The sequence below is a fragment of the Oryzias latipes genome, chromosome 2 (assembly GCF_002234675.1).
Source record: "Oryzias latipes chromosome 2, ASM223467v1".
Classification (NCBI taxonomy): Eukaryota; Metazoa; Chordata; class Actinopteri; order Beloniformes; family Adrianichthyidae; genus Oryzias; species Oryzias latipes.
Genome location: NC_019860.2, coordinates 1367811 through 1385980, shown reverse-complemented (window position 1 = coordinate 1385980; position 18170 = coordinate 1367811). Strand labels below are relative to the sequence as shown.

General features: G+C 43.1%; 1 protein-coding gene across 1 annotated transcript; it reads right to left on the bottom strand.

Moving 5' to 3' along the window:
- Positions 1-4373: 4373 nt before the first annotated feature.
- On the bottom strand, positions 4374-14579 carry donson (downstream neighbor of SON). The gene is made up of 12 exons (XM_011494495.3): positions 14019-14579; positions 12460-12525; positions 12181-12381; positions 11930-12108; positions 11770-11845; positions 11598-11700; positions 11429-11513; positions 9597-9728; positions 8195-8393; positions 7170-7239; positions 6924-7054; positions 4374-4900 (listed from the first exon to the last, which is right to left on the bottom strand). Exons 1-12 carry the CDS (start codon positions 14451-14453, stop codon positions 4766-4768), a joined length of 1812 nt encoding a protein of 603 aa, XP_011492797.1. The 5' UTR covers positions 14454-14579; the 3' UTR covers positions 4374-4765.
- Positions 14580-18170: the final 3591 nt, after the last annotated feature.

Sequence of the window (18170 nt, the reverse complement as noted above, 5' to 3'; positions counted from 1 at the left end):
CTCTACACTTTCTCTCTGCAGGTGGAGGTAAAGGTGAGTCTGATGTTCCTCCTGGAGCAGCAGCAGCAGCTGGTCTGCAGAGATGTTGTGACTGGATGGTGTTCTTGGAAGGTGGAGACCAGAGTGATGGAGGAATCAGCATGAACTGATCTGAAATCAGCTCCACTGTCTCTCTCAGCATCAAGTGGACAGTTATTGTGCTCCAGCTCCCCCGGTGGACTGATGGAGAACTGCACGTCCTCTTCTTCTAACTTGGATCTGAAACGTCACTATAGGTTCAAATAAAGATTATCTCATCATTAACTTGAAGGAATTATGGAAAATGTTAAAATAAAATTGTAAAATTAAAAAAAGAAATTGTAAAGTTTAAAGAATAATGTGAGAGAAGGGGTGGAAGGGAGTAAAGGGAAGAGAAGTGAGAAAGTGGGGGATACAAGTACTGATTTGAATAAGTTATTATATTAAGCTGTAACAATTATACCAGATCTGCAGAAAGACAAATATAACATCAAAGGTGAAATTCTGACACGAAGATGAGTGGAAAATATCTGTCCATCAATACACTGTGGGTTAGGAAGGGGGATGAAGCAGACAGGGATTAGTGTGGCAGTGTGCACGTGCACGTGGGGGTGGAGATACATGCACGCTGCCGGAGTGAACCGTGTGTTCATAAGGGGAACCAGATCCTACCCAGCCAGACCAGCCAGACCAGGAGAGGGGAGGAGAGCCCCCCAGGCCAGAAGCCCCCCCAGCACCCGGACCCAGGCAGCCCGGGAGGGGGGGAGGAGGGGACCGCCCACCCCACCAGCCAGGCACAGAGAGGGCCCCCCTACAGGGGCCCCCCAATGCCCAGAGGCACAAGCGAACCCAGTGTCCGGCCCCCAGGCCACAAGACAGGAGCGCTTAGCCATACCAGGCGGCAGCCATGGGGGCCACCGGGCGCCGGACACCGAGACAAAGGCCAGGGACGAAGGCAGGGCCCCCGGAACCCATGAGCCGGCCACCACCTGACCGGCGCCCCGTCCCCGCAAGCCAGCCCAGGCACGCGACCCAAGCAACCCAGGGATCGCCACGCACCCACAGCCACCCCCCATAACCCTATAACCCTACACACTACAACCCCCCCCCCACCCCCCCCCCGCCATAATATCTGAGCCCCCCTCCCCAGCCCTCTCAGTGCCCTCCCCTCTCTGTGATGGGGAGGGAAAGCCCCAGAGGGTCCCAGCGAGCCAGCCCCCAGGTCCGTCCTACCCATGCACTCACACATACTCACAATCATCTCGTTACCCCCCCCCCACCCCCGCCGCCACGCAGTGGCATATTTTCAACTTTTTTTCCAGTTTCTAGCTCTTTGATTTTTCAGTTTGTGGTTTCTATTCTATTTTCAAGTTTTCGCTGCTGAGCTGATACTATTTTTACATGGGGGCGGGGCTTTGAGCTCATTGGCTACCAGGACGTGATTTCCCATCTAGTGACAGAGGAGACTCCTCACTACACACTTTCTACTCTTTTCTCAGACAAACATGAACATTTTCACACTTAAGTGATGATGCTCTCCCAAAGTTTGGAACATCAGAGTGCGTGCGTGCGTGCGTGCGTGCGTGTGGTGGGGGTGCACATGAACAGACATCGTTCCAGAGCAGAAAAGGCCTCACATTACCAGAACCTCTTTGGGAATCATGGAAATATGTCTCCCGGTAGCCAATTAGCTCAAAACCCGCCCATCATGCAAAAATAGGATCCGTTTGGCAGTGAAAATTTAATTGAACCTAAAAACTGAGAATTGAGAAAAAAAGGTTGAAAATACAAAACATTTTTTGATAACAGGTTTATGTGTCAATTTTCTTTTTATGCTAGTTTTAAAATTACAATTATTTTTTCCAATTTTCGATGTTTCTTTCAAGTTTACAATGTGTACCTTTAAGTTCATAACTGTTTTCTAATTTTCTGGGTTTTTTTTATTCACTTTAAGCTGATCCTAATTTGACCCCATAGATCAGTTGGATTCAGATGTTCAGCTGTTCCAGGATCTGGAGAAAAACAGATTATTTTCTAGATCAGCACTTTCTTCTTTGATCTACGTTTGATGAACAGATGTGAGTTTGGGATGGACCAATCAAGGATTAAGGGAATCATTGATCAGGCAGAACATTTCTGGATTAGATAGATCTATGTGTGGGTCAGGGGAAAACACAGTCAGGTGTTGAATCCTGGTTCTGACTCTGGAACAGGGAAAGAAGATTTATATCTTTAATACAAAATAACGTATTTCAGTTTAGTTTTTATCTCTGTTGGGAAGTTTGTTTATTTTATGTAATTAAATACTGATGTGAATTTGTAACAAGTAACCTTGTAAATAACTGATAAACTAGCCTGGATCCAGTTAGTTTACATTTTAAAGGTGTTACTAAAATTTTTTCCTCTTGATTCAAAGTAAACCTGAACTGGTTTATCTAAACTGATGTGAATGTACGCCCTAGCTCTGGTATAAACACAGCTACAATGTGAAGGGGATTGTCATAGATTGTTACCTCTCAGGTTGCCCCTAACCAGGTGCCAGTGGTTGTATTGATGAGAGGGGATCAGATAAAAAAAAAGACTTGGACCACCATAGCAGCCCCAGTCTGCAGTCCAACAGGTGACACCAGGCTGAACTCATGCCTTATTTTGAAGAGAGTGAAACTGTCATCTTTGTTTTAGGAGAGAGCTGCTATTTCACTTCAAAATAGTTTTTCTCCTGTTGCTTATCGTGGCCAGACAGTCAGCATGTAGGTTTGTAACTTTTATTTTGTAGGATTGAGGGAAGTTTGTTTCCTACAAGAGTTGTGTTCTGTTTGTTGTGTTAACTTAGGCTCTCCCTCAATTTAAGATGCTCTTATAATAAAATACCAAGGACGCTTTGACACATGGACAAGAATGGCAGGAATTAAACCTTCAATGTTACAATCATAGGGCGACCGCTCTACCTCTGTGTCACAGCCAACCGCTGTGTGGTGAGTGGCCACTAAAAGTTAGTGACTGAGGCTGAGAGCTAAACAGGAACAACAAGAATGAATGCTAAACGGAACCAGAACACAAAAAGGTCCATAAAGCGAATGAACAAAACCAAGAAAACTGACCAACAGACAATTCTACCAGAGATAAGATTCTGCTGCTGGGCCTAAAATCACATTTACAGAAGCTGGATCTACTGACGCATCAGACCAGCGATAACACTAGAAACATCCTACCTTGATGATGGTGTGCGTGATTGCAGCAGCTCTTAGCTCTTCAGCGTGGTGTTTTGTTTGTAACTGAATAACTTTTGGATATTTGCTGATTTTGTCTACAACCGCCAATGCCTGGTAGACACACTCAGCCAGTAACAAAGAACTTTCAGCAGCGCCACAACATACCGGAGGAAATAGCAAGGCTACCAGGATCTCCATGGACTGTCAGCCCACCCGGCAAGCGACGAAGGCAGAGGAGAGAGAGGAAGCAGAAGCGAGGCTGCTAGGCTACGTAAACAACCAAGGACCTCTCCTGGATTGAAAACACCACAGCGGTGGTAGGGAAGGCCCAGTGTAACCCCTTGCAATCTGACTAAGTGTGAACACCTGGCCTCATTGTGAAAGGGCCAATGTGCATATAAGTCCCGCTAGGCGGGTGCACTTCCTGCCTGCTGCTTCCTGCTGTTTCTCTTGCTGTGGCCATACCAGGACGCCAGAAACACTTGAAAGCCTCAATGCTTCCATTGGGTTTATAGTAACTAACCCCAAAGTCTTGCTCATCGTTCAGGTTTTTTTTTGTACCATCTTTGATCTTCCATTTGATGGTGAGCTACCAAACTACATGATCCTGGGCTCATCCCTGCCCAGCCTAGAGGACATCCCACCATCCCAACCACCACCTGTTCCGACTGCTACCACCAGGCCGGCTGTACAGATTACACAAGGCTCACACCAATAAACTCAAGAACAGTTTTTCCCCAAAGCAGTCCAATTTCTAACAATATGAGCTTTACAAAAAAACTAACAACTGTTTACCAGTCATATGCAATATTTAGCATTTTACTGGAAGTGCAATAATGGTTATGAGCAACACATGTATGTATCCATAGTTCCTCAAATTCTCCTTATTGTTCTACTCTTTTTATTCTCTCTCTCTATATATATATTTAAATTATTTTATTTTATATTGTCCAAACAGCAGGTGATTGTTGTTACAAGCTTCTACTATAACAATGACATTAAAGGATTCCTGATTTACACTAGCAGCAGCAGAGCAAGAGGTAGGTTCTGCAGTTGTTACCATGATGACGCATCACACCACATATCAAATAGTCTGGTACTTATGAAAGATATTAACTGTAAAAATATTAAATTACTAATAGGTGATTTCTTAAGTGAGGCGTTTATTATGAGAGATTATCGTGAATTTCCAATAACGGACACCTCAAAGGTCATGGTCCCTTACTTAAGTAACTGTAGATGGGCTTTTGAGTGAGCCTTCATGGTCATGAATCGATCAGGCGGCCATAACTTCATGATGTTACTTCAACCACATCACTACCTCGTATTCCTACGCTGTCCACATGACCTAGTAGTCCATTATTTTACTTATCCACTTATATAATAAGCATAAAAAAAGTTAAAAGAATTTATTGAAACTATTCCATCAATGAAAGTTTGTGAATATAGAACAAGTCTTCTCATTTAGTCCTTAAAGATCCAAAGAATCTGGTCTTCTGGAGTTTGGACTACCGGATGACCCACCATGGCTCCAGTCAGCTCCTCCAGCTGTAACTGTAGTCGTTCATGGAGATGTGAGAGAGGGCAGACTGGCCTAAGCTGGGGGGCTGCTGCAACTGGTCCACCGAGGTGGGGGGCAGGCCGATGCCTGATAGATCCACTGTGGTGTCCTGCAAACAACCCAAGCGCAACAGTCTCAGACCAGACAAGACTTGATCGTTAATCATATTTAGCATTTTATTACACTCAGCTGTTGACTTTGAAGGCAAAAGTTTATTGATTCAGCAAAAGGGGCTATGCTGGTTCAGGAGGCCAGAACAGCGCACCCAACTGATCCCACTGGGCTTTCAGTGAAGCAGAGGTTCGGATTCCAGAGAAGAATCTCCAACCAAGCTAATGGTTGACCTCAATAAATGAACCATAGGCTGCATTTCCTCAGATAAGTACAGACCAATGACCTTTTTGGTCAAGACTGTTTACTGTATACGAGAACTGTAGTGAGTGTGACAACACCCATAGAAACTGGTCTATTATCCGTTTATAGGAAATTTAGCCAATGTAGTCGCCATATTTAGCTATATGAACGCGACTAAGTTGGAGCCAAATGTCGGCAGTAAGCAGTGATTGGTCAGAATCGGTAGGAGTCATTTCTATGGCAACTAGGGATGTCCTAATCCAAGTTTTTGTGCCCCATTCCAATTTCCACTCATTTTATTTTGTTTTTCTGCCAATATTGAGTCCCGGTCCAATACTTTTGTAACATTTTTAAGAAAACCTAGTGAAACATGTTTGTTATTTAGGAGTCCAACCAAAGTGCGCACCTGCTTTACCACTGCTGCGAGTAACCCCGCCCCCATCCATGTTCATGTAGAGATGCCATGTGATGCACTCAGGAGTTTCTGGGATTTGACCATTTCTAGCATTTGTATTGGATGTGGTTAATAAGAACATCGTGATCTTGCTGGGTCACTGCTCTCATCCATGACTGTATCTGAGAACTGGACTGAGTGACTCCTCGCCCCTGGGGGTTCCAAATAGAAGGTACCTGCTGGTTTCAAGACACTCAAATCTTATAGAGAAATCAACAGCTATTATTCAGTCATTTTATTGGTCAGAATAACCATTTTTAATCTGATACCTATTTTTAAACATATTCTTGTAATCCTCGTTTGTTTCTTGATAATTCTTTTTGTAGTTGATAGATTCCGTGTGGGCCCCTTTCAAGCAGAAGTGTTGTGGCCTTCCAACAAGCTCACTCTTGATTGGTGAGAATGGTTGCTATTAAAATGATGACCCAGAGAGACGCGAATCAATCAGCGCTTACTGACATCGTCTGGTTCCAACATGGTGCCAATTTTGGGGGGAAATGGCAACTGAATTGCCTTCAATTTCTTGGAGCCAAAGTAAACCATCTTCTTTGAATGACATCCCACTTAAGCCTCGTTTCCACTGAGCGGTCGCGTCCCATACGGTACGGTAAATGGTGGTACGGTACAGTGAAGGTAATTCTGGCAAGCATTTCCACTGAGTTAAGCCTCGCTTCCACGGAGCGGTATGTTTTCAATGCGCATTGGTGGTGTAGACCGCTAGCGTGCAACGACTGGAAAAGCAACAAGAATCCCTCAAGCTCACCCTGCATCACACTGTCGCCAAGGTTTGCAAAGACCATTGCCAGTTCCACCGCAGAGCAGGCCATGCTTGTTTTTACAGGCATTTTCAATATGGACTCATGACCGAACAAGTACACAGGAAATCGCAAAAACCCGAATGCTGACAAACATTGGAAATAATAGCTTACATTAGCACTATACTAGTGCTTTCTTATGTCGTCATCACTTGCTTCCAATCAATGGGTGGCTACAGCAGCTCCAAACAAACTGTTCCGTTCCATTTTTCAATGGACCCCCCCCCCCAAAAGAGGTACGGTTCTGTACTATTTAATGGGTCCATTTTACAATGGAAATGCTCAAAATACTCTACCGTTCAGTGGAAACAAGGCTTTACTCACTCCAGTTCACACATTCAGTCAATGGGCTTCACCCATCAGATATTCTCTACATCTAAAATGCATTTTTTCCTTCATGGATTTTGATCTTTGAGACTCTGCATTCTCTGGATCTTAGTCAGGTTGGCGTTTAACTGTTCTTTCTCTAGTGGACTCCCTGGAGGTGTGGCGACCTGTAATCTTCTTACTTTATGTTCAAAGGCGTTTACATTCATCACCGCCGTTGGGGCGTGCGTGTACAGAGAGACGGAGAAGTTCCCCTTCTGTGCAGAACGGAGGAGGCCGATGATGGCGTGAAGGGAGGAGGGCAGAACTGGTCCTGCAGCACAAAGAAAACAAGAAACTGAAAACCAGAGCTGCCGATAAAACAACCATCATGAAGACAAAAGAGAGAGAAAATACAAAAATGAGGAGCAAATGGGGCATCAGCCTACCTGCAATTTCAAGGCTGCTGACGTTTTGAAATCCAGACTTGACCTGGTTCTTTACATTCACACTGCGGCTCTGGGGAAACAAGTCAAAAGATGGCGCTAAAGGAAAATATAAAATGATTCTGCTTTTTTCTCCCCTAATCTAAGCAGTTTTGCTAAACAGTTACCGTATTTTTCAGAGTATAAATTGCGTTTTTTGTTGTTGTTTTTTTTTTGTCTTTTCAGATTGGCCATGGGTGCGACTTATACTCAGAAGCAACTTATATCGGATACATTTGAACTTAAATCAGGCCATTCTATTTCCACTGACAACAGGTTGTCCTTTAGCGGTCGTTTCCCACTAACAACCACTAGGGGGCACTGTAGGTTTGTGTATACGAATCTGCTACTAACAGCAACCCAGAAGGGCTGCTCAAAACAATCAATGCATGAAGTATTCTAAATAGTTCCAACATTTTTTTTATTAAAATTTTCAGCTGGAGGCTGTTGGTTTGTGCATAAGAATTTGCTACTAACAGAAACCTAGAAGAAGAAGAAATCCTCAAAACAATTAAGACAAAACATCTTATTTGAAATGAGTCAATATTTTTGTTTCCATTTTCTCCCTCAGCTTAATGAGGGAAAGAAAGTTATTTAAGCGGGTCACATAGAAACCGAAGTCCGCTCAAAAAGCGGGGTTAAAAAAAAAGGCTTAATGATCATGAACCCTGACATGGAGACGTAATTAACGATGTTTTTGTAGAACTCTTTCAAATAAACCTGAATCGCGTTGGGTGAGAATGCAGCATTTGTCAGATATGTTAAGGAGTCTAACACAATTCTCCCAGAAGTGCGACTTAGATTTCAGATGGCTTATATGAGGGTTTTTTTGGTCTCCTGCTTCTTATACTATGGAAAATACGTTAAGTCCTCATGAAATAAAAAAAAAAAATTCATAAATATCATTTAAAAAGCTTCATGTTCTTGTTTGCTCAGATAAACATTGAATTATGTTTTGTTTGGTGGCAGCAAACATGAAGAACACTGACCTTCAGCGTGTGCAGCGTGGCCCCTCTGAAAGCTGTGGGGGCCAGCAGCGTGGGGGGTAAGCCCGCCTGTGAGCCGGTCGACGCCACCACACTCTTACAGTTGATGAGGAAGTTGATGAGAGTGAAGGTGTGTGAGCCCTCCACACACACCACCGACTCTGGCCTGTGGTCCACGGACAAACTGTGAGCGTCCTTTTGACTGAGGGGAGTGGTCAAGAAGACGGAACGAAATCCTTTCATTTAGAGACGATTCAAGACGGGTTTGAGGCAATGAAGGAGGGGTGTAACCAAACTGCACCAGCCCCCTTGCTACCGGAAAGTCATCCCCCATTATGTTTTTGGGCCAAGCTCAGCCAAAACCCAGGGGGCCTAGCCACCAGGTGCTTAGCCAGTCCCAGTCCTGGCTCCAGGATGGGACCCTGGTGCCGTCAGTCCAGACAAGATAAACTGAAAGTCTCCATGCAGACTTCTCTTATGCTACATACACACCAGGTATATGTCGTGAGTTCTTGAATGCACTTTTAGAATATGGTGTTCATACTAGCCATTCGCTACGTGATATTAGCGCATGCAGCTACAGTTGGAAGAGGTTTTGTCCTAAATGTCAAAGTGGTGTAAATCTGGTGAATCTTGCTCCGTGCCTTTTCTTTATAAACTCTAATCCGATATTCAAATAGCCAGAGAACAGACCTAAAACTTGCCGCATGAACGTAAACGTTTTGAACTCAGAAGCCCAAAATCCACTTATGAGCGTTTACATAGACTTTTCGTTGGAAATGGTTGTTTAAACGCCCAATGCCGATGCAGGTGTGAACATAGAATCAGTTTGGCTTGTCGTCTTGGAGCAGTCCACCATTGGACTGTCCACCATCATTCAGATTCGCCACCACCACTACGTTACGGTGGCGGTCCATGTCCGTCCAAATGTTTGGACGCTCCTGAATTTTCTGTTTCTGTATACAGAGAGCCGAGTGCTGACATCAGAAATCATTACAACAAACTGTTGCAGCTGGTCTGGATTACAGCAGGCCTGTCCACTCCTGCCAAGAGCTACGTGACATCAAAGCCCCACTACTGCTGATTACTGTGGATTAAAAGGGTTCAGAAGATACAAAAAAATATGTTTCTCAAATGACCTTTTCTATGACTCCTTTGTCTTCAGAGAAAGGAAGTAGCTCTGGATATGTGGGTTTTGTATTGGCGGCCTCCCCAAATGATGCAGTCCAAGGTGCGCCAAAAAACCAAGGACTCATTGCTTCTCCTATTCAGTCTTAGGTAGTACTTGAACCACCAGTTGTCTGCTAAAGCCAATGGATGTTTTCCAGTTCGGCACACGGTTTGTGGTCAGATTGGTCAATGGCCACCAAAAGTTAGAACAAACTGTACTCGACGTGAAGGATACAGCTTTATCGTGATCCCATCTGGCTTCTTTATCTTATCCTGGACCCCCATCTCTTTCAGCCACTGGAAGCTGTCGTCTTCATCATCCCCTTCTCCTCCTCCTCCTCCTTCAGCCTCCAGCTCCTTCAAACACCTGCATGTCAGATCATCATGCAAATCCCAATCAAATCATGAGGAAAATAGCTGCATTTCCATTTAGTCTCAGGAATAAGCTAAAACTAACCCCCTTCTCCGTGACGGTTAAAGATCTTGACTTTATCCACCCCTATTTTCTATTGTTTTAACAAGGAGTCCCTCCACACACCCTTTGTGATTGTTGCTGCACAGAAAATCTGAAGCTGCAAAAAGTTTTCTAAAATGTTGCACCATTTTTTATTCAAATTTTCAGCTGGAGGCTGTTGGAGGGCGTACCCATCTTAAAGCAGGCATATTACCTTCATACACACGTCTGCAGACTTTCAGTCCTTTTCTACGTATGTTTCATGATTGAAATGTTTACGTCAGTTGGCGACTTTTGTTATTTCTCTCAACGTTGGAGAAAAACAAAACTGTTTACCTTCACGTTCCCATAGAACATCAGTAACCGGTTATAACAGACTGTACCATGTTTGCTTTTGTTGTGTAATATATACGATGGTAAAGTACTTTTGCATCACTACACTCATCGCAACTTATTCCAGTTATAAAGGGACCATTCAGATGCCTCAGTCAAGGCAGGTGGTCTCACCATGAACATTGGATGGAAACTAGGTGAAGGAGGCCGACTGATCCTTTAGGATCAACAATAAACGTGTTAAAACAGACACTTAAAGATGAGGGAAAGTGGGCGGAGCATAAAGGTGAATGAGAGGAAATGTTAGGTCTGCACAATAAATCGCAAATTTATCGTTATCTTAATATCAAGCTGTGCAATTAGTATATCACAAAAGTCTGGGAAAATTGCAGTAAATGGTAACAATAAATGTGCTAAAACAATCTGATGATAGGTTGAAGTATTTAACGAATCAAATCAATCCCTTTATGCATTTGACCAATTGTATAGAGCCCCATTATGTTAGATGTTCGCCACCATAGACGAGGGTCACGTGAAGTATAATTTAAGATATGTTGACTCCTATTTACATTAAACTGAAATGGAAACGAATTTTTTGGTTGTTTAGCCATTTCTTCATGTATAGCAAGTTATATCGTCATGGCAACATTGATCACTAATATCCTCATATCGTGCAGCTCTAGTAAACATCAATCTGTTCACAAAGCAGCCTAGAGCTGGCGATATGGCCAAAAAGTAAAATCTCTGAATTTTTTATCCCAATTTCGATTTTTTTTTTTACTTTAATCGATTTTTCTCCCTCCTGTACATTTCTTTAACAAAAATTGCAAATGAGGAAAAAATTATTAACAAAAGTTATCTGGTGGGGGCGCTTCTCGCGGCGCGTGACGCTAGTGGGTTTTTTTTTTCCAGCCTTGCAAAGTAGCCCCTCTTTCCTTGTTGCATCTGCCCTTTACTACAAACAACGGAAAATAAAATCCCAATTTCCCAAAAATAAATCATCTAACAACAAATTCAAATGAATGGGTTAATCTCCCGACCCTACAGCAGCTCCAGACACAGATGGCCTGAAGGGACCAACTACTCATAACAGAAGTGCAGTGGGACAAACCACGCATTTAATCCAGGGGGAAGAGATCTCAGATCCAACAGAGATGATGTACAGAAAAAAACTGACGGCAGTGAGACGGACTCAAAACGCAAGAGAGACGCCCCACAGACGGATCAGTGTCAATCGGACATGAGACAGAAATGAAGAGCTAAAGATGATCAACACTCACGCCCGCTTTGGTTCCTCGTCAAGTCCGTCCTGCAGGTCCAGCCGCTTCTTCCTCACCTTCACTAAAGGAAGACTGAACTCAATCCCTGGGTGGGAAACAGATGAACGTGGAGGTAAGGAAACATCCTTGGAAAGGGAGGAGGAAAAACGGCTGAGGAAAGACGGCTCACCTTCAGCCTTCATGGCTTCTCTCAGCCCCAGAGTCGTAGGAGAAACCACTGCGGTGATGCTGTCGCAGCCTGCAAGGCCAGCGGCTCTGAACAGCACTGTGAACTAACAGCCGGCAGACAGATCAGACAGGAAGGGCTTTCCCGCCACAAACGTCAAGATAAGGAGCGCTACCTGATAGGAGCAGACGTAGAAGTACGGACAGCGTTTGGACTTGAGGAGGCTGTACAAAGACGACAGGCTGGCTGACCTGACAAAAGAAGAAACACAGAGGTGTGATGTAGATCCGAGTTCCCCCTTCCAGGCTGGAGTTTGCTCGGTGTGCTGCCCTCACCATTCCCTCATCAGGCTCTGCTGCAGCGCTGCATCGTGAGCCCAGGGGGCGCCCTTCCCAGAGAAGTTCCTCTCCGCATTGATCCTGGGGAACAGGGAGAGCCACGGCAGGGACGGGTGCTGCCAGTACACCAGACTCTGCTGGAAGGCGCAGCGGGTGTCCGAACAGGACTGGGGGTCCTGCCGACACACAGACGCTCGTCAGGTGACCACAACACACACTTTTCCCCGCCCACCACCACCTCCTCGTACCTGCAGACTCAGTGGGGGGGCGCTGAACTGAGCTCTGCAGCTGTTGCTGAGCCCCACCGCCTCCTCCTGAGCCTTCGGCTGCTCCGTCCACGTCAGCGACAGCGGGGAGGTGAAGAGGAGGCGGGTTTTCAGACTCCAGTCTGCTGGGTATTCCCTGCAGGTGGGAGGGGCAATGGAGGCAGGAGCAATGGCCTGGGGGCTCTGTGGGGGACAGAGGAATCACCTCAGATGTCGGGTGGGATGTGGAGTTTTCTAGAAAAGGCAAATCTGGCATCAGACCTTGAGCAGAGGCCTTTCAGCAGCTTCCTGCTCCACGTTCAGAAAGTCCTGGTCGAGGAGTCGCTCCTGCAGGAGAAAACAGGCCAGCTGAAGCACGAAGGGAAAACTTTTGGTCAAAGTAAAAGGAGGAAGCTCGTTATTAAAATACAAAAAACCTTTAAATAGCACAAACATCTTGGTCTTTTGTGCATTTTAGTGTGTTCGTGTCATCCTGCTTTGTGTAAAAGTGTCTTGAAGGTCTGCAGTCTTAGATTAGAGCGTCATCCACGCAGACGCACGCCGCCAAAGCCATTTCCAAAATCCTCAACCTCAGAAGCTCAGCTTCTGCACGGACACACAGATGCTGGTCCATCTGAGCTCCCAGCATGCTCCTTTTCCAGGAATTCCTGTTAGGATTCAGCCTTATGAAGCCCAGGAGCGGGATGGCTCCCAGGGCCGGGTCAGAGGTCACGTGATCCCTCCTGACAAATGTGCGTCAAAACCCAGCTGCTTGTCAGAGCTGATCTAGACGTCAACAGTAAAACTACAGTCGCCATAACAACGGAGTAAACGAGCAGTTAAAAATAAATAAACAAAACCCTAGAATATGTAAGTAAACAAGTCTCTAAAATTACCTTATACAATTAGCTGTCGAGAAATAAATAATATTTACATTTAGAATATATATTAAAATAAAAAAGAATAATTTTAAAAAAGAAAGAAAAAAGTAATAAAACCCGAAAATCAATTTAACAAGTTACTAAACATATAAATAAAATGTAGTAAGTGAAGAAAAAGAATAAACAAAACCCGATTACAAAAGTACACAAGTCACAATTGTCACTGTAATTTCGTTGTACATGTACAATGACAAATAAAGATATTTCTAATTCACAAGTTCAAGCAATATTTATTAATACGTCTAATTATCCTAAGCTTGATCAGTTACTGTATGAATGTATAACTGATGATTGTATTGCTTTTGTGTATTATTTCTATTTAATTGCTTGAAATAAACCATTTCAAATCAAATCAAATCAAATCAAATCAAAACAATACAGTATAATAATAGTCTGGTAACAGGTAGTTAGTGAAATATAAACAAATCAAACAAGGAAACTAATTCAGTCAACTATTTTCTTTCAATTAGTTAACAAACATTAGTAGAAATGTAAACAAGTCACCAAATATATGTATAAAATAAGGTTGGGAGAAGTTTACTAAAGTAAGTAAATAAAAGAAATCCCTATAGATAAATAAACAAGATTTCAGTGGCTCAGTAAACAAGTTACCAGGGATAGTTTAAAAAAGGGTAACAAGTAGTTTGAAAAGACACACATTGCAATAATAGGACAGTTATTTTGGCTGAATATCTGTGCATTCCAGTGGATCACAAATAAAATCACCTGCTAGGCGTTGTATCAGCTTGGATGAACAATTATGAAGCTTTTTCTTAGGTAACCATAAATTGTGTAAGAAAAAACAAAACAAAACCAAATTGAATAACTAGACGTGTATGTGTTCCTAAACTTTTTGAACTAAGCTGGTAAATGCAGCAGGAAGTCCAAGTTAAAACGCACCTGGCTGTCCCGGTTCCGGTCCGGTTCTGAACCGCTGCTGGAGTCGCTCCCGGACGGACACCCTTCCCGGTCTGTCAAGCGCGATTCCACGGACTTGTTCTCTGAAACCAGGTCCGAGTTCCTCGCCAAGAAGAACGAGTCGCCGTCGTCCTTCAGAACCAGCGGCTTCTTCTTTATCGGGCTGTGCGCGTTTTCGATGCTCGCGAAAGGATTTCTGCGTTTCCGGGCGGGACTGTTCCGACCGAGAAGGCGCGGGCCCGGGGAGAACGGCCGGATCTCACCTGGGGAGGAGCGAGTCTGGCCGGGGTTCTCGGAGGAGTCCGGGCCGCTGGACGGGGAGAGGAGTCCGCCGACGCTTCGAGCTCTGCTCCGCCTCATGCGGAGGATTTCCGCCGGACGCTTGAAGCTCGGCGAATATCCACTGGGATTAGTCATGACAGCAGGTCGGAACCGAGGTCCAAAACGAGGAAAATGTAATAAATATGAAAGCTACCAACTGCTAGCCGTCTGTAGCTTCTAAAACTTCTGCTGTTTACAAAATTGGCGCCGAAACTCTTCTTCTTCGCTTTAAATGTGAAACGTTGTTGTGAGTGTAACACCGCCACCTGCCGGACTGGATGCACAGTGCAGGAAAAATAATAATATTAACAATTAATTTTCTTTATAACCCTTGTGCTATCATAGCCACTTTAACATTGGGAGTTGGGTCATCTAGACCCACTAAACAGTGCGCTGAACCTTTTTTCTTCAATGATTTGTGATCTTCACTGGTGTCCATGGATTACATGAAATCTTTCCACCTTTGTCATGGTAGGGAGAACACCTCAATGTAAGGGTGGGGTCATCTAGGATAGCACAAGGGTTAATTCGAAACTAATAGTGAATTTTCCAATTAGATATATTTTCCCTCTTTACTGGATAAAAAAATGTATCTCAGTCTTTTTATTTTATTTTTTTCTGCCAGAATTAGGCTTACCAAAGCTGCAGGTCCAGTGGACACAGTGGGTAAACCTTTGACTTGATTTTATTGTTGTTGTATATCAATTGAATGTTTGGAAAAATTCACCCAAAAATTATATAAAATTATAGCTCAAAAATGTTCTTAATTACTTTGCAAGACGGCAACATAGGACATAGGAAAATAATAACAATAAAAATGGAAAGATTAAAGATTAATACACAAAAAAAACATAGATAGAAAAAATGATAAAAAGAAGAAGCTAAAACCGATGTAGGACCAGCAACAGTGTGGTTTATGTTACAAGTCATATACATGTGGTGATAGTTGTTTGAGCCTTTACCCATTCAGTCATTTTTTTCCCTTTTTTTTTGCGATTCCGCCGTTACCATGTTGTATCAGCAGTGATTGGTCAGTTTGTAACTTGAACAACTATAACTATAGAAAAAATATTTTAAAAACGAGGATTAGCAAGAAGATGTTCAGAAAAAGGTATCAGATCCAGAATGTTACTTCTGACCAATAGAATGACTGAGTAACAGCTGTTTATTTTTGGCTTCTTGCAACTAGGAGGTACTTCCTGTTTAAAACACCAGGGGGGAGTGTTCACTCAGTCCAGTTATGTAGTCAAATGATTTAATGCTAAAACTGTACTAAAGCAAATACATGCACAAAACCACAACAGCGTGTATAAATGTGTTGACACCCAGATAAATAGGTGGACGTTGAGGGCAACTTGATGAAGTGTCTACCAAAGAAGTGAATAAGTATATAACAAAACATTTCTACATGGTCTGTGACTAATCCGTTGATGTGAAAATCAAAACCCTATTGTGTGATTCCAGACTTTCAAGCTATAATTTGAGTGATTACAAGTGTCGCCGGCCCCCAAAAGCTTCAAACCCTAAAATCAAGACCTAAACCTGGTACCCAAAGTAACATCTAATATCTCAACTCAAACAGTCGTTATTTATTGTAATTCTAATTCAAACATGTCCCACTTACCTCACTTCCTACATCAATAAACACACTTTGAACATGAAATCTAAACATTATTCAAACATGTCCTTAGCTGGACTTCATTGGTTTGAGGTTGCAGGCCTATCCTTTACCCTGTTAATTTCCACTGTGGGCTGTTATAACAGGAACTGCACATACTACAGATGTGAATATTTGCATGTAACACACATATCAATTCACTCAAAGTCTAGGAAAATACTGGTCAAACCACAGTTACGCCTTTTCAAATTTCCCTGGTCATCCACTGGTATTTGTACATGAATGAGGAAAAACATTGACTCACTTTGAGGTATATATCTCTAAAAGTCTTCTCTACAAACATCAAACCTAAACTGAAAACTATCAACCTGTTAGCAGACTTTCCTTGGAACAATCTCAAAAGAGCTTGAAAAAGAGGGTGATATGGTAGAAGGAAACCCAAAAGGACAGACTCAAACAAATCCAGAACTTTCAAGGGATTTAATAAAAGAAGTCGGCACATTGTGGAACTAAAGGACAAATAAAAGAACAGATTTCAGAATAACGCCTGAAAAGACCCATGGGGGCACGGTCTCCAGGAGAAGCAACAACCAGCTTGCACAGAACCAATCAAAAGTGAGACAGAAACAAAAACACAAACCAAAACAGAAGGATCAAGCATGGACAATAAAGGATCTGAACCAACAGGATGGCACTTTATATATCAAAATTAAGTATCACTTAGCTGAGGGCATTGATGTATTAGGGATATTTAAGATCAGGGGGTTTTGGTAAGCCCCCTAAGGGAACCCTGTGGGTCCTTCTAAACTTTTGAGGCTCAGATTGCCTCGATATGTCGGGAGTACCTCTACCAAGATTCCTCCCTATAGTCCTCCTCTTCCTCTCCCATGAGCGCTTGATCGGTAGCTTTTGAGGTTTAACCACAATTTTGTTTGGACATTTGCATATAAAATGGTCAATTCAAACAGTGATGTTATCAGTCGGGATGCTCTTCATGTGAGTCCTGCACTAGTATGTTCTAACCCTGACTTGGGACACATGTTCAAGGACTTGTCCCGTGATGCACACCCTTGTGGTCAAGGGTGGACCATCCCATCTGGACCAAATGAAAGTTCCATCTTTAGTTTGACAAAGTAAAAGGTTGTATGACCAGGTACATCATGTGGAAAGCTATGACTTCCATCCATGGTGCCACTCACCTCATTTTGTGAGGAATCAGTGCATCTCCAGCATGTTTAGTGCAGAGCACCTGGTGTTACCAGACTATCATACACCTCTATGATCTGGGTTGGTCATCAACGTGGAACAGAGATGAGGACGAAAGTCTACACTCTTTTTGGGCCTGCAGATTCAATTATTTTCAAACATTTTTGACAACTTTTTAAAGACTTATGTGTCACATAAAGACCAGATTGGTTCAATCGAAGTCTGAGAGTCTGTTGTGTAAAAATCAGAAAAGAAATCCATTTTCCTGTAGTGAATTACTGAAAGTATCAAAATATCATGAAAGAGCCCCCAGAGAATTTGTTTATATTATCCGAAAAATATATAACTGTGATGTGTCTTTAGGAGAGATGAAAGGACGAGACAAGATGGGGACCAGTTGTTGATAGTAAATATTTACAAACCAACCAGTGGATCACATGACTTTCTACCTTGATAGACATTTCTTGGAGTCCTTATATTGTTGCTGTAATTGAACATTGACTTGCGGTTGTGAGTGATTCCATAAGAATGTTGGACAAACTTATTCCTTGCATGAAACTCTTTCCTTTCAGTTCAGACTTGAACTGTGGATGGGGATTTAAGTGGATGTGAACATGGTAGAAAGTATAAGTTCCCTGGCTACATGTAGCTTCTACCATCCACTGTAGTTAAAATCAAAGCTTATCCAACCGTAATGTTCTGATTGCTCACGTTTGATAAACTTGTGAGACATGTAGTCTGATTTCTAGGGTGTTTGATCAGTTTTTTATGTGGTGCGTGTAGTTAACATCTGTGGCTACTGTTAGCGTTCTGTCATTCCTGACTGCAACCTCCTTAACTACATTGCTGTTTGTTTTTTTCACTTGAAAAAGCGTTGATCTATGTTTATTAGAGTGGTTGTTTATATCAGAGCTCTACTCAGTGGAATAGTACCACAGTGTGTGTATGCCGACCACCTTACCCATGTCGTGAGCTATAATGAAATGTGA